This window comes from Equus przewalskii, chromosome 19 (assembly GCF_037783145.1).
Source record: "Equus przewalskii isolate Varuska chromosome 19, EquPr2, whole genome shotgun sequence".
NCBI classification, from domain to species: domain Eukaryota; kingdom Metazoa; phylum Chordata; class Mammalia; order Perissodactyla; family Equidae; genus Equus; species Equus przewalskii.
This window is the reverse complement of record NC_091849.1, coordinates 57,186,315-57,200,159: the sequence shown is the minus strand read 5'-3', so window position 1 is coordinate 57,200,159 and position 13,845 is coordinate 57,186,315. Positions and strand designations below refer to the sequence as shown.

Here is a 13,845-nt window from a genome sequence, read left to right as displayed (position 1 = left end):
CATTTTAATGGTTATCTATGTGCAGTCAATGGCAGCCACTTTTTTTAGGCATTTCAGGGCTCCAACTAAGCATGGGCTGCAGACCAGAAGAAATACAAGAGCCATCTACTTCCATTGTTTGGGTGTTTTTTAATTGTCTAATAAATCATAGAAAGCTCTCTAGATTTCTCCTCAGATCTGCCCACTGCTGACAGAAGAGGAGGATATTCCTGCATCCTCTATCAGTTTGGTGCTAAAACAGCTCACTTGTCAAAGCAGTGAGAGGTTTGCTGTGCCAGGTGTGTGATCAATACCCAAGATGTCAGAGATCCTCAGCAAGAAGAAGGTCATCACCTTGGATTCGCAGAGTCTGCAGGTTCACAATAGATCCCAGATTGCATTAGCAGGGAGTCACTAATCTTAGGTGAGAAAAGAGCTCTGCCAATAGCTTGTTAGAGTAATTAATATGAATGGACTTAGCATAGGAGAAAGGATGTGAAAGCAGACAGACTCCTATGCGGCATGAGGGCTCTAGCAACACACCCTGAAGCTTCCACCCCACTATACCCAAAGATAGTCCTCCTCTGGTGACGCTATATCTGAGTCCTATATGAAGTACTCAGAATAAAAAGGAAAAAAAGGAATGCCCTTAGCAGCAGAGCCTGAGTCGCTAAAAAGAGCAAGAGTTCAAATAATAGCATTAGTTTGATCTATTATGGGTCATGGAGATGCTTTGATGTTCCCAGAATTGCACAGGCTTCTCTTCTCTAAGAGCACATTTGCATTAAACCAGAACATATTAGTACAAATATCAATAAATAAGTGATATTACTGGCCATCTCCCATCCTCTCCTCCCTGCAGAGTCCTAACTTAATTATTTGGCTCTAGTTTTTGAATTCTTACAATGATGGTTTTCCATTTTAATGTATCGGTAATACCAATTTAAACACTTTTCGATATCAGCTTGGACTGTGTGAGTGCGTTTTGGGGATAAGGACATCAGAGAGGTAAACTGCACAAAAGCTACTCCATCCACCTGTCATATGCCCACCAGCCCTGAAGATCAGGCTCATTACCAGTTCATCCAGACTCCAATTATAGCTCAGAAATTCCTCTCGAGGGCAGCTGCATTGTATGTACATCTAAATGATGAAGATTCAGTGCATATATGTTGCTGAGGGCGGGAAAGGAAAGATCAAGCAGGAGTTTCTATCATGCAAGTGATTCTATCATGCTCTGATCAGTGGTATAAGCTCTCTTTCCAAATAAGATCACATTCTGAAGTGCCGGGAGTTAGAACTTCAACATATGCACTGTGGGAGGCACGATTCAATCTCCAGCAATAATTAATTAACAAGGTTTCATTTTCTTCATCAGTTATTATTTGGTAATGTTCACATTAAATGCCAAACACTTGAGTTCCAAAGTACATTTTAAAGTAATCAATCAGTAAATGTTATTGAATGCCCATTTTTTCTACTAAATTTTATTAGATATTGTGAGAGATAAAAAAAGAAATGTAAAATATGGGCCCTTTTCTAAAGTAACTTATCTTACAGCTTAGTAGAGATGACCAAACTAGCCAATAATTGCAAACAGTTTTACACAGAAGAACACATTAAAACTTGCAATTCCAGAACAAAACATCCTAGGTCTTTCTCCTATAATCTGACAATACTTTATAAGAAGATTTTTGTTGTTATTTTTCCTACAGGCATATTTCGAATCAATGTTTCTTGGCCACGTCCCTACAAATGTTAAGATACATAAGAAGGCAGGCCCCATCTATGGGTTCAGGGGCTGCATTCGAGAGCTTCAAGTGAACGACAAAGAATTCTTCATCATTGATGAAGCACTACGTGGAAGGAACATTGAGAACTGCCATGTCCCTTGGTGTGCTCATCATCTATGTCACAACAACGGCACCTGCATCAGGTCAGTACTAGCTTCCTGATCTCCAACCTATATTGCATGACTCCAGATTCTAAAAGCAACCAAGCCAGCAGTGTTGTTATCTGGGTGATGGAAAGAAAGGTCTGGAACTTCTCAGTTTTTGTATGCACCACTTAGGTGATGCACACATGTGGTGGGTGCTTGTTTGCTCAAAGAAATTTATATATTGTGCCTCCAGTGCCAAGAGATTCTTGACCTCTGAAAATAACTAGATAACTGGACCTGATTGGGGCAATTTCAAATGGATCCAAGTGTAGTTTCATCAAGGTGTTCTGCTTTTTGTAAATATGAATGAGAGATTATTATTTGTTGATAATGGTTTTGATGTATTAATTTTTATTGTGTTTGTTCTCATCTTCAAAAAAAAAATATCTGCTTTGATTTCTAAGATTAGCGATGGAGGAAAAAATGCCTGTATCTATTTCTTCTTTTTATTTGCAGTCCTATATAGGTTTTTCCTCCTTGGAGTAAAGATTCATCATGCTTATAAGCTTAAGAAGATCTTAATTAAAATTACTTTCTGCTCCACTAAAATGTTTTAAGCGAATCGACCCTGAGGGAGTCTCATTTGGACAGTGTAGAACATATTCCCAAATTTCTTCAGTCCTCTGAGAAATCTTTATTTCAGGGCTACAAATAATGACAGAGTGGAGGCTGAAACATGCACAGATTATAATAATTCAAGTCAAGGAAAAATTGACCAAATCTCACAGGAAATGTCTTAATTAATTCACCTCAGTGTCTCTAAGGGGCAAGCTATCAAGTAGTTAATGATTCCATAAAAGTAAACACTGCCATGCACAGTGTGGGGAAGAGAAAAATTCTATCAAAACAGTGGAATAAGAAATGGTGAGCAGAGATGGGCTCTGACAGTAGTCACTGGGGTAGGAAATGAAAAAAAAGAGAGAGACTCAAACGGCAAAGATAGGGAACAGAGGAATGGACAGGTAGGAAAAAGTCAAGGTAATATATGTACTAGACAAACACAGACTGACTGTAATAAATTTGAAGAAAACTACGGATTAGTAGAAAAGGAAGAGATCGGCTCTTAGGGTGTCTAAAACTTTTGCTTCTGATTAACTATGTCTGAGTCTGATTTAAGCATTCGTGAAATAACAGCAACAATATAGACGTCTTTCATACAGGGAAAGCACAACAGGTAAAGTTGTAAGGGACTTGGAAAGACAGTGCATTTTGAGGCTAAGAGTGAGGACAGCTTCCTCGGCCATGGTCACTTTTCTGAAGGAAACAAAGGCTTTACTTAAGAAGTATTCTGTTTTATACTGAACTCATGAATAGCAATTATTCTTGAAACATAATAATGGAAAAATTATCCAGCAAGACAACCTTCAGAACCCTGCAGGAAAACTTGCATTTTTGCCTAATTAAGTGAAATAGAAATAGAAAAAAAGTCTTCTCCTACTGACTTTCTAATGTCTGAAATATTTGGTCATTTAACCTAAACAAATATTGTCAATGAAGCTTTGCCACTGATGGAATTATAGCAGCGACGAGAATTGCTTTCCCCCTTCCTCTATGTGGTGACCAGACTCTATCACAGTCCCCTCCATCCCCTGTCCTGCTGTTCAAGCCTTTGCATGACCTCCTCTCCTTCAGTGTAGGGGCGACTTGTGACTTTCTTTTAGTCAACGAGTAACCCATAGAATATGGTGATGGGGTTTCATTTCCATGATTAGATTACACAGGACCGTGAGCTGCATCTTGGAAAGAGACTCTCTCGCTGGCTTTGATAAAGCATGTAACAATTTGGGGAAGGTCCATCTGACAAGGCACTGAGTGGCCTCCAGCTGACAACCAGCCAGGAGCTGAGGGGGGTCTGGCTCACAGCAAATATTGAGGCCCTCAGTTCTATGACAGCAAGAAACTGGATTTTCCCAACAACCACATGAGCTTAGGAGCAGGTCCCTCCCCAGCGGAACCTTGAGATGAGACCCCCACCTGATCAACACCTTGACTGAAACTTGTGAGAGTCTTCTGCAGAGGACCAGGTAAGCCGCGCCCGGACTCTTGACTCCCGGAAATGATACTATGTCACAAGATAATAATGTGAGACAATAAATGTGTGCCGTTTTAAACTGCTAATTTTGTTATGCATCTACAGAAAACAAACACACTCTAATTTTCTGCAAAAGCGTCTAACATTGTCAACTTGAAGAAGCAGTGAGAGTTAGTTCTAATTTAGAACATTGATTATCTGAGATGTTATATGCCAAGTACATGTTAAATAAGATAACCTCCTGTTTGCATAAATTAAAGAACCTCACGCTATTTCCAATCTTAGTTATTTAATATGTGTTTGAAAATAAAAGTAAAGATAGTCATCCTAGTAGGATAGACGTAAGCAGTCCTAGGTTGATTTATACTTTGTATGTTCATTCTCTTAGATTTATTTCAACAAAGATTACCTGGGGCCAACTAAGAACCAAGGCGTATGTGAAACAAAGATGTATATTCAAGACCCCAGCCTGCACACGGGGAGGCTGCTCTCTAGTGTGGAAGCTTTATCAGCTCATCTGGCCTTAGGGTGAATTTTCCCACAAAAACATATCTGTCTTCTATCATGTACATTATTCTGACCTTCCATGTCCATTTCTCAATCTTTCAGCTTCTCAACCTCTACCCTAGAGAAATCCACTCAAAATTCAACTGATTTTGGCATGCACTGGCTAAGGTCTTCCAGATCTGTATGTGCCTTTTTATTGCTATCCAAATGGAGACTTGCCAGCTGTGTACCCAACAGATGAAACACTTCCTCACATCCTATGAACGATATGATTTCTATCTTTATCTCCAATGCTTAACTCCCATAAACTACCCCTTGCATTGTACCCAGGACATGCTGGTCCATGTCAACTATGACTTCCATTCCAGCATCTCCCTGTGCACGCTAAAACCATAATACGTTGCAGTTGGTCAGTGTTGGTACAACAACAACAACAATAGGTGTCTCAGAAGAATCATAGTAGAGCTCCCAGGAGGTCAAAAGTTTAATACAAGAACACAGAGGGCTATAGAGCCACAGGGAAGATCGTCAGAATAAGAATGCTGTCTGTCACTCTTCCCTGTTTTGTGTACAAGACCAATACCCAACCATACATAGAGCACTCCAGCAGTCTATGGAGAAACCCAAAAGGAGAACCAGATATGTACTGAAGGAGGACTCCCGAGGGGGCCATGAGCAGCTTCAGTCCATCAGGAACAACACAGATCAATGAAGTAGGTCAGAAAGCACCGCCACCGTGACCAATACCCAGCCTCCAGCAGACACATACTCACACTGGACTACACCAAGTGGTCTAAAGTTTCCCAGCCAAGGAACTTAGAGAAACTGTGCTACTGAGCCCCATCCTAACTTTAACAATTGGATTTGAACTGGCTTAATGCCTTTGGCAACTCACTTCCCTTCTATGTTGTTGACCAAAGTCAAAGGTTCCTTTCATCTCTATGCTGCCACATCATAAAATGGATCTCTCCAAGATCTTCCAAAGTCTCTTCCAACCCTTCTCATTCTTTGGGTCTGTTCATGCCATCTGACTTGATCTCAATCCTGAGCCGAGCCAGACATACTTCTAAACTCCCCTTCTCTTTTCTCCAATTTTCCCCAAAGGGGAGATTGGATTCAAGATAACTTTCAAAATAGGTGAGCAATTTAAATAAGATACATTAATATTCAGCCTTTCTGGATCCAAAAGGAATGGACAAAGTGACCTGATGGATTTCTTTTTAGGTATACAAGTTTCATTATTTTATTTTCAAAATAATAGACCATCTGTGTTCAGAATAAAAGAGCCATTATTAGAAAGACAAAAAGAAAGCTCTTTTACCTTTCTGCTTTTCTGTCTCAAGATATAAAGACACTAATGTTTTAATACTACAGGATGTGTGCATTGTATTTTTACTTGAAAATGCAAATAGTAATTTCTTGTCAGAGTTTAATTGTTCTAGTCCAGAGACTCTCATCTGAAGGTTGGGGAATGCCTCCTAATGAGGTGTATAAGAACCTTAAGAAAGGAGAAATTTTTCAGTCTGCACACACACACGTATGCACACACACTTGAGCATTATAATCCTTGTCTCCTGGGAATGCATGCCCACTTTCCCCAACATGCGAAGACTAGTAGTGGTCTAAGAGATAACCCTTAAAGAAGTGTGCTCTAAACAAGACGAGGATGGTGAGTGAACAGAGGTTCAGCACCAGAGAGCTAGACTTTAGGGTTCACAAAATAAGGTACAGTTACATAGCTATGTATGAACAAAATCATCACTAATTGTAGTAGCCTGGTTGATATTATTCCCTGTTATGAAGTGCTTTCCCTATGTCGCCTGTGAAGGTAATCTGCTTACAGGAAGACAGTTTTCCTGCTGAAAAGTATTAAGGGGAGTAACACTTCAGCAGCTTTGCTGAGCAAATGTCGTTCTGCTCTGAGTACCATCACATGTTTCTGGCCAGTAGCCAACCTTTTCTCATTTTGTTATAAATCTGTGCTAGAATTTTCAAACCCCTGTGGTTGCTCATTTCAGAGAAATCCAAATTGCGTGTAGTGAAATTCAGTTTAGAAAAGTGATACAGAAGGGTTATTCTGAGAATCCAAATCTCTGTGGACTTTCAACAAGCTGTTTCCAAAAAGGCATAGGAAGGTTAGCAAATCAAACAGATAATATTTAAATCACTTTCTCCTGTCTGTGCCAGATGTTTTAAAATAGGTTAAACAATAATTAAAAAGCAGCATCAGGTTTGGGAATATACCCTACACAACATCTGCACTAAAAACGTATATCACTGACACTATAGTAAGTAATTAGTGAGACATGAATTTTAGACAGCCTTAATTTTACCAAGAGCTAAGTGTGTGTGAATGTGTTTTATCTTGCACTGAAAGTCAATAATTCCCATATGTGCGTGAATGTGCTTTCTGTGCCTCTAATTGTTCTCACAGCTTTGATTCAGCACTAAGCAGTACTATTCTCCACGTGCTAGGGCAGGGGTCAGCATACGTTTCTGTGAAGGGCCACACAGCAAATATCTTAGACTTTGTATTGCAACTACTCAACTCTGCTATTGTAACACCAAAGCAACCATTAAAGATATGTAAATGAATGTATGTGGCTGTGTTCCAATAAAACTTTATTTACAAAAATAGGTGGCTGGCAGGATTTGGCCCAAGGGTTATAGGTTGCAGACCACTGGACTAGGGCAACAGATGGATAAAATAGTTTTATTCAATCATCATTCAATCAAGAAAGTCCAACTCAACTTAATTTTTCATGTTAAGCAATGTTATATATACATAATAGAAAGACATTACAAGGTATTGGCTCACACAATTATGGACGCTGAACAGTCTCATCATCTGCCACTTACAAGCTGGAGACCCCGGAAACCCAGTGGTGTAGGTTCCAGTACAAGTCTGGGGGCCTAAGTACCAGGAGCAGTGATGGCAAGAGGAGATGGATGTCATGGCTCAGCAGTCAGGCAGAGAGCGAATTCAACCTTCCCCCATGTTTTGTTCTATTCAGACCCTCAAGGGATTGGATGATGCCCATCCACACTGGGAAAGGCCATCTACTCGACTCGGTCTACTAATTCAAACACTAATTTCTTCTGGAAACACCCTCACAGATACACCCCGAAATCATGTTTAACCAGTTATCTGGGCATCCTGTGGCCCAGTCAAGCTGACACATTAAATTAACTGTAATGAGCAATCTCAAAAGAAAGTATGTACTTCTTAACATTAGAGAACTTTCTTTTTCTCTGTGTCCAGTGTGAATAGAAATAAAATTTGATTGCTTTTACTCTTTTCTTTCAATCTATTTTTCCCCATTATCTCAATTTCATGGACATCTTTTTTGACATTGTCTGATAAAATGAAGTCGTTTTTCATGATTTCTGAGGTATTTAGTTTTCGAATCATTTAGCACTTCAAAATGAGGTAGGAGCCATAAATTGAATTTGAAATTGCCATAGTAACAACTATTACAGAGCACAAAGAATTAGGCTATTGCATCTTAGCTTTTCCATCTGTTCTGTAACGAGTGGCAACCCCCACTAAATGTCTGCTTGTCTTCGTTGTCATTTCACGGTGGCGTGTAGCTAGCATCACCTGCTGAGATCTTTTAGTTGTTACTCTGTATCCAGGTCAGATTACCCCCAATCTAGCTCAGCAGTCTAGCCCAGTCTTCTAAATACCAAGGGAAAAAAGAGCCTATTTCAGATCAAATATTCAACCCTTTCTTCCTAGTTGCTACGCTTTCTGTCGGCAGTCAACATCTTTGACATTGTATTTGGGATTTAAGGGTCTCTTGTACTAGAGGACTAATTTGCATTTGGTTAGATTATTCTCAGCTGTAAAAGTTTGCCACTGAGCATCCAAACATCTCTATTGTAGGCAGCCTCTGTTGTTAGAAACAAGGGGAAAAGGGAAAATATTCAACTAGGTTTCAGGTAAAAACTTAGAGGATATATGTGGTTTTCCCCATTTCTCTCATTGTGTTAATTAATTGAGCATTTAAGGCATTATTCTATGTATTCAATTCATTAAAAGCAATTTAAACTTTATGAGATGCAAATCTAAAAAGTTTTATTTTCTCTTCTGTCACTGATGTCAAACACGCTCTGTAGGATCTCTCTATACTTTCCCTTAATGGAATGTCATGCAGGTTCCAGAACCTTCTATTCATGTTCACATATTAAAAGCATCTGGTTCAACCCACTCCAGTTTAAAACTTCTGTCTCATATCCAGTTTAGCGGTCAGCAGTCCACTGCCTGGCTACATAGACCTGCAGTCCCAGAGCTTCAGTGGGGAAGGAATGTGACATGTTCCTCCTGATGCCTCTCTGTCCCTCTTCTGCTTCTAGTTTCTCCAGATTTGGGGCTATCTTGGGGCAGAAATGATTTGATCAAAAAGATTCAAAGGTTTTCTTCTTAATGGTTGCCATTTTGGTTCCGTATGTTCTCCCTGTAACGGAGGCTCCGTGCTGGATCTCTTGATGCACGCATGTGGGAGTCTTCACCCAGCCCTGCACCGGGGGCCATTTCACGGCCCAGTTCCTTGAGGGGGAAAATGTTCTCCCATTGCCCTCCCCCAGCTTTATACTGCACAACTCCTTGCCTGCTAGTGTGCCCTCACCCAGTAGCAGAGCTGGTTTACCCTGAAGCTAGTGAAGCTTAAGAGGCCCCCACCTTGCGCATGTCTCTCTGAGACCTGGGTCTTGCTAGGAATTGCAGTGGGTTGTTGGAGCTCTCCTTCAGAGGGGAAGCCAGGTTGCAGTTAGGAAGCATTTCCATGTAAGCATTTCCTGTGAAGAGCTCAAGAGATTTCAAGCAAAGAGACCTGAATCTCCAAGTGTCCTTGTAATTCATTGTGATTTCTTTTCTCATTCTAAATAAATATTCACTTTTATACATAATTTCACACATGTACTTTTGTATCCTTTTTGTTATAAAGGATTATAGACCAAAAATTATTTAAGTTTTGGGCCCCACAAAATCTAGACTCACCTCTGGCCAACAAGAAATTGTCGTAGGCAGAGTCCCAGCAATATAACTGAAGCCCAGCATCAAAGGTTAATCTTCAAAAAGATATAAACCTGACTTTCATACAAATGTGTGAACACATGACAAAGATTTATTTATCTTATTAATGAAGGAGCCAGCATGACGGTAAAGCTGGTTGAAAGAGAATTCAAGAGACTGAGCATATATAGGCTCTGAATGAATGCTGAAATAAGATTGCTAGGTTGGAGACACAACTGCTGAGTATCCTGCAAGGGAATAAAATACAATTTTTGTGGTTTTCTTTTCTACCAGCCTGTTCTCATTTGCATCTCCATCAGACAAAAATCTACAAGTTAGCACGTAACTTCACGGAGTCTGGGCCCAATCAATAGTAAATGGTGAGCCAGATAAAAGTGCATTCTTCCAGAGAATTACGCAATCCTTGAACAGGCCTGTTAGTGCTCCAGTACAATATCAAGAGACCATGAACTAATCCTTTAGCTTTATTTCTAAGTTTTGAACTTTTTCTAAACACCAGGCACCTTCCACCTTACCAAGGGGTGGGAGTTCCAGCTGCTCAGCACTTCTCCTCTGAATTCCCTGGTGTTTAACAAGCTGTAGGTAATCCTAAACAAAAGAGTACTTAGAAAAATAGACCCATTTATGTCTCCCATGATATGAAAAGCAAAAATGCCAATGTTACTATTAGGAAAAAAGAAGAAACAGGCATGTTTTAGCTCCTTATTCCTTAGACAAAATCTAATGCAATGCAACAAAATGTTTTGGTAATTTTTTTTCTGCTATATCCATGTTTAGGAATTGTTTTAATCCAAGTCTGTTGATTAGAATGGGATCTGTGTTTCTTTAAGGTCATCCATCCATCCCTTCTTTCACGCTACAAGTGTTTGCAGAACGCCCCTTTGTGTTAAGCAGTGGGATGAGCATGGGATTTACAAAGACGAGTAAGACATGGACTCTTTTTCTACATACTCTTTTTCTTATGATAATCTTGCGTTTGTAAATAAGGAATGCAGAATAAAATGTATTTTTTCATTTATACATATAAAATGTAGTCTTAGGTTAAAACAGCCTCAGTTTCATAGCCTGTTGTTTATCTTTTTGATCTCATTTCTTTCCCCCATTCTACAAGTGCCGGGTATTGTGAAAACGGATTGATGTGGGGTCATTTATTCTTGCTTGGAGAGTGTGACTGAAGCTGCAGGGTTTTTAGCTGCTTATAAAAGTGGATCACATATTTGGAAAGCATAACTCTTATCAATGTAAGTGTCACAGGGTCCCTGGTAAAGGACAAATGCAGTTTAAATTGATTTTCTAACCCCTTTTATTACTCCAACTTTGAGTGCAGCAACAAGGGTGGGGCATTTGTTTTTACAGGGCAGGAAACATTTAGGCCTCTGCAAATCAGAGTTTCAGGGAAGTCATGCTTGCAAATACAATTATATTTAAATGAGACCAAATAAGATTAAACATGCAAGAAATTGTGTCCTTTACACCAAATTTGAAAAGTCTCAAAGAGTTAAATATTTCAAGGTTTGACTAATGGAAAAGACCACTATCAAATTCCACACATATTTTTTACATCATATTTATGCAGCAAGGTCAAACAAGTAGGGGGAAAAAATCTCATCTTCAATTTTCTCTACCCTTAGGTAATAATACATGGAGAACTCATTTACCCTGATTGATCTTTCTGGGCATAAGAGACCTCTCTGGCTTAAATCCCTTCTGAAAACTATCTTTCCTGTCCTTTTCTTATAGAATGAGAACAGGTTATTTTTTTTCTCTGCTTCAAAGAACAAGCAAGCAAAATATGAGCTGCTAATGTTTTCCTTGACTTTTTTGCATTCCTTCAAAAACTATCTATTATTGGGTTTCTTATCAGGCAACTATGTGTTAAAACCAGTTTGTTTTGTAACTAGGAACATTTATTCTTGTTTTAAATCTACGTGGCTTACCATTTACACCTTGCATTTGTACACACACACACACACACACACACAAAGATTCAGTAAATTGGGTTGATCACTATGATTTTTATATATAATTAGAAATATCACTCTTAAAATTGTGTGAAAAGCTTGAAAAACAAAATGAAAACAGAGCAAAGTTAAAGTTGGAATAAAATGTGAGATATCCAGATTCCCTTGGCTTAGGTTTGTAAAATGCTTAAAATGAGGAGTTTAAATAATTAATGTAGGAAGAAAACAAACCAATCTTTTTGGTTCAGCAGCAGACAAAGTTCCCCAGCTTTACATTTATTTCTGGCCCATTTGCTGGCGTATTATGTACCTTAGGAAAATTGCTTAACCTTTATTCCAGGAAAATGAAGTAAAAATTGTTCCCACCTGTCTACCTAAAACTTAAGTGATTTGGAGCCAAAAGTTACAATTTTCTAAAGACTTGAGAATATAAAGACAAGGTGTAAAAACACCAGAAAATAAGTTTAGTTATTGTTTATAGACATGAAAATGCAATAGCGGGGGCCGGCCCAGTGGTGCAGTGGTTAAGTTTGCACGTTCTGCTTCTCCGCGGCCCGGGGTTCGCCAGTTCGAATCCTGGGTGCAGACATGGCACCGCTTGTCAAGCCATGCTGCAGCAGGCGTCCCACATATAAAGTGGAGGAAGATGGGCAGGGATGTTAGCTCAGGGCCAGTCTTCCTCAGCAAAAAGAGCAGGATTGGCAGTAGTTAGCTCAGGGCTAATCTTCCTCAAAAAAAAGAAAGAAAGAAAAGGCAATAGTGGCTTCAAACAAGTACTATCCAGATATTAACACTGCTGATCACTACTGACCTCACAAAGTGCTGTCTGTGTTTTGGACAATGATATAGTGGCATTGTTCTGATCTGATTTTTATCAGATCCAAATATCTTTGGAACATGGATTCAGATTTCCATTTCACAAATAGGAAAATGGGGTACACATGAGTTAAGAGATTTCTTCAAGTCAACACTGATAGTAGAGCCAGGATAAATCATGATCTTCTGGACTTTAAGTCAGTGCTCTCTGGCCTGAGCTCTGCGATGTACATCAACTATTTGCTCCATCACACAAAAAGTTAGTTGTCCAAACTAACTGACTTGGTAACTACATTCAGCGGTTCTCTGCCTTGGGAATTACACGTACAGATTAGGCTACATATAAAAACTGTGGCTTCGTCGTTGTGGACCCGTCTAACAGGCAAGAGGTCTGCATCTTGTCCTGACTCTTAAGTATGCCATTCACCCTTCTGGACTTTGCTTTCTTTGTCTGTGTAAAGAGAGGATTAAAGTAGACAGGAATTTCCAAAACTATTTTTCAAGATATACTAATAAGCATTCTTCAGGAAAAAAGGTGGGAGAGGGCAAGTTTTTCTGAGACAAATTCATAAAATGTCGCATGCCCTATTCCCCTCTTGGAGTTTCGCAATGTATTTCAACATGTTAAAGAAATCTTGTAGAAAATAACTCATTTATCTCTACTTAACAGACATTTCTAAACTTATTGCATCTCAGAAAACATTTTCCAGGAACGCTTATTAACATCACACAGAACACTTTTTCTCAGAAGCAATGCAAGGAAATGCTGCACCAGATGACACAAACAAGGTCCAAGGAGTGAAATTTTTTTCTACTTTTAAAAGACTTTCAAAGTAGAATATTGTACAACAACAATTGCGAATATATGTTGAGTTTTGTATGCTTCAATACCAAGAATTATTTCTTTACTCCTGACTTAAAGTGCCATAGGCTTCAAGACATGCAGTTTTCCCCTTTCAGTGCTAGATTAATAGGGCTTAAGACAAATACAGTTTAAACTCACTAGAAGTGGCAGAAAATCATGCCTAAATATTGGGCTTTTTTATTTCCTTCCCTAATCTACCCATCCGCACAGAAACAGAGTTTAAAGCCTCAAAACTGGTCTAGTCCTAAATGTGAGCCACGAATATTTATAACCATGATTGCAGAGTGACATTTTCATTTGCCAAGAAGGAGAGAGGTCTGTGCTGGGGAAGGGATGGCAGAGAGGATGGGAGTCAAAAGAACAGGGACTCGATGTGGAGAGAAGAAGGATCCCTTTGCCTCAGGACTAGGACAGAGTGAAGGGAGCTCACTGCCATCTGGCCTTGAATGTGGACCAACCACTGTCACATTCTGGAGTCCTGGATGCTTGCAATTTTCCCCAAACAGAGGATGAACCACCCTACATCTTGTATGGGCTGCAGACGTGAATGGACACTTGATCTCTAAATGAGGTGGGATGGCTCAGAACCTCTGGGGACTCCCCATGAGCCAGAACAATGGTAGACACGTAGTTCAAGCCTCATATCTGCTCTTCTGTGTCGCATGGCACATGTCCTTCCTGAGTTTCTTTTCTCTTTTGACTGAAGATCAC

At 39.5% G+C, this 13,845-nt stretch overlaps 1 protein-coding gene across 1 annotated transcript in view; it reads left to right on the top strand.

Moving 5' to 3' along the window:
- LOC103546271 (protein eyes shut homolog) overlaps positions 1–13,845 on the top strand; it is a 1,017,652-nt gene that overhangs the window by 827,576 nt on the left and 176,231 nt on the right. Inside the window, exon 24 of the mRNA XM_070583910.1 lies at positions 1,695–1,915. Within this exon, the coding sequence (XP_070440011.1) occupies positions 1,695–1,915 (221 nt within the window). The remainder of the gene's footprint in view (positions 1–1,694; positions 1,916–13,845) is intronic.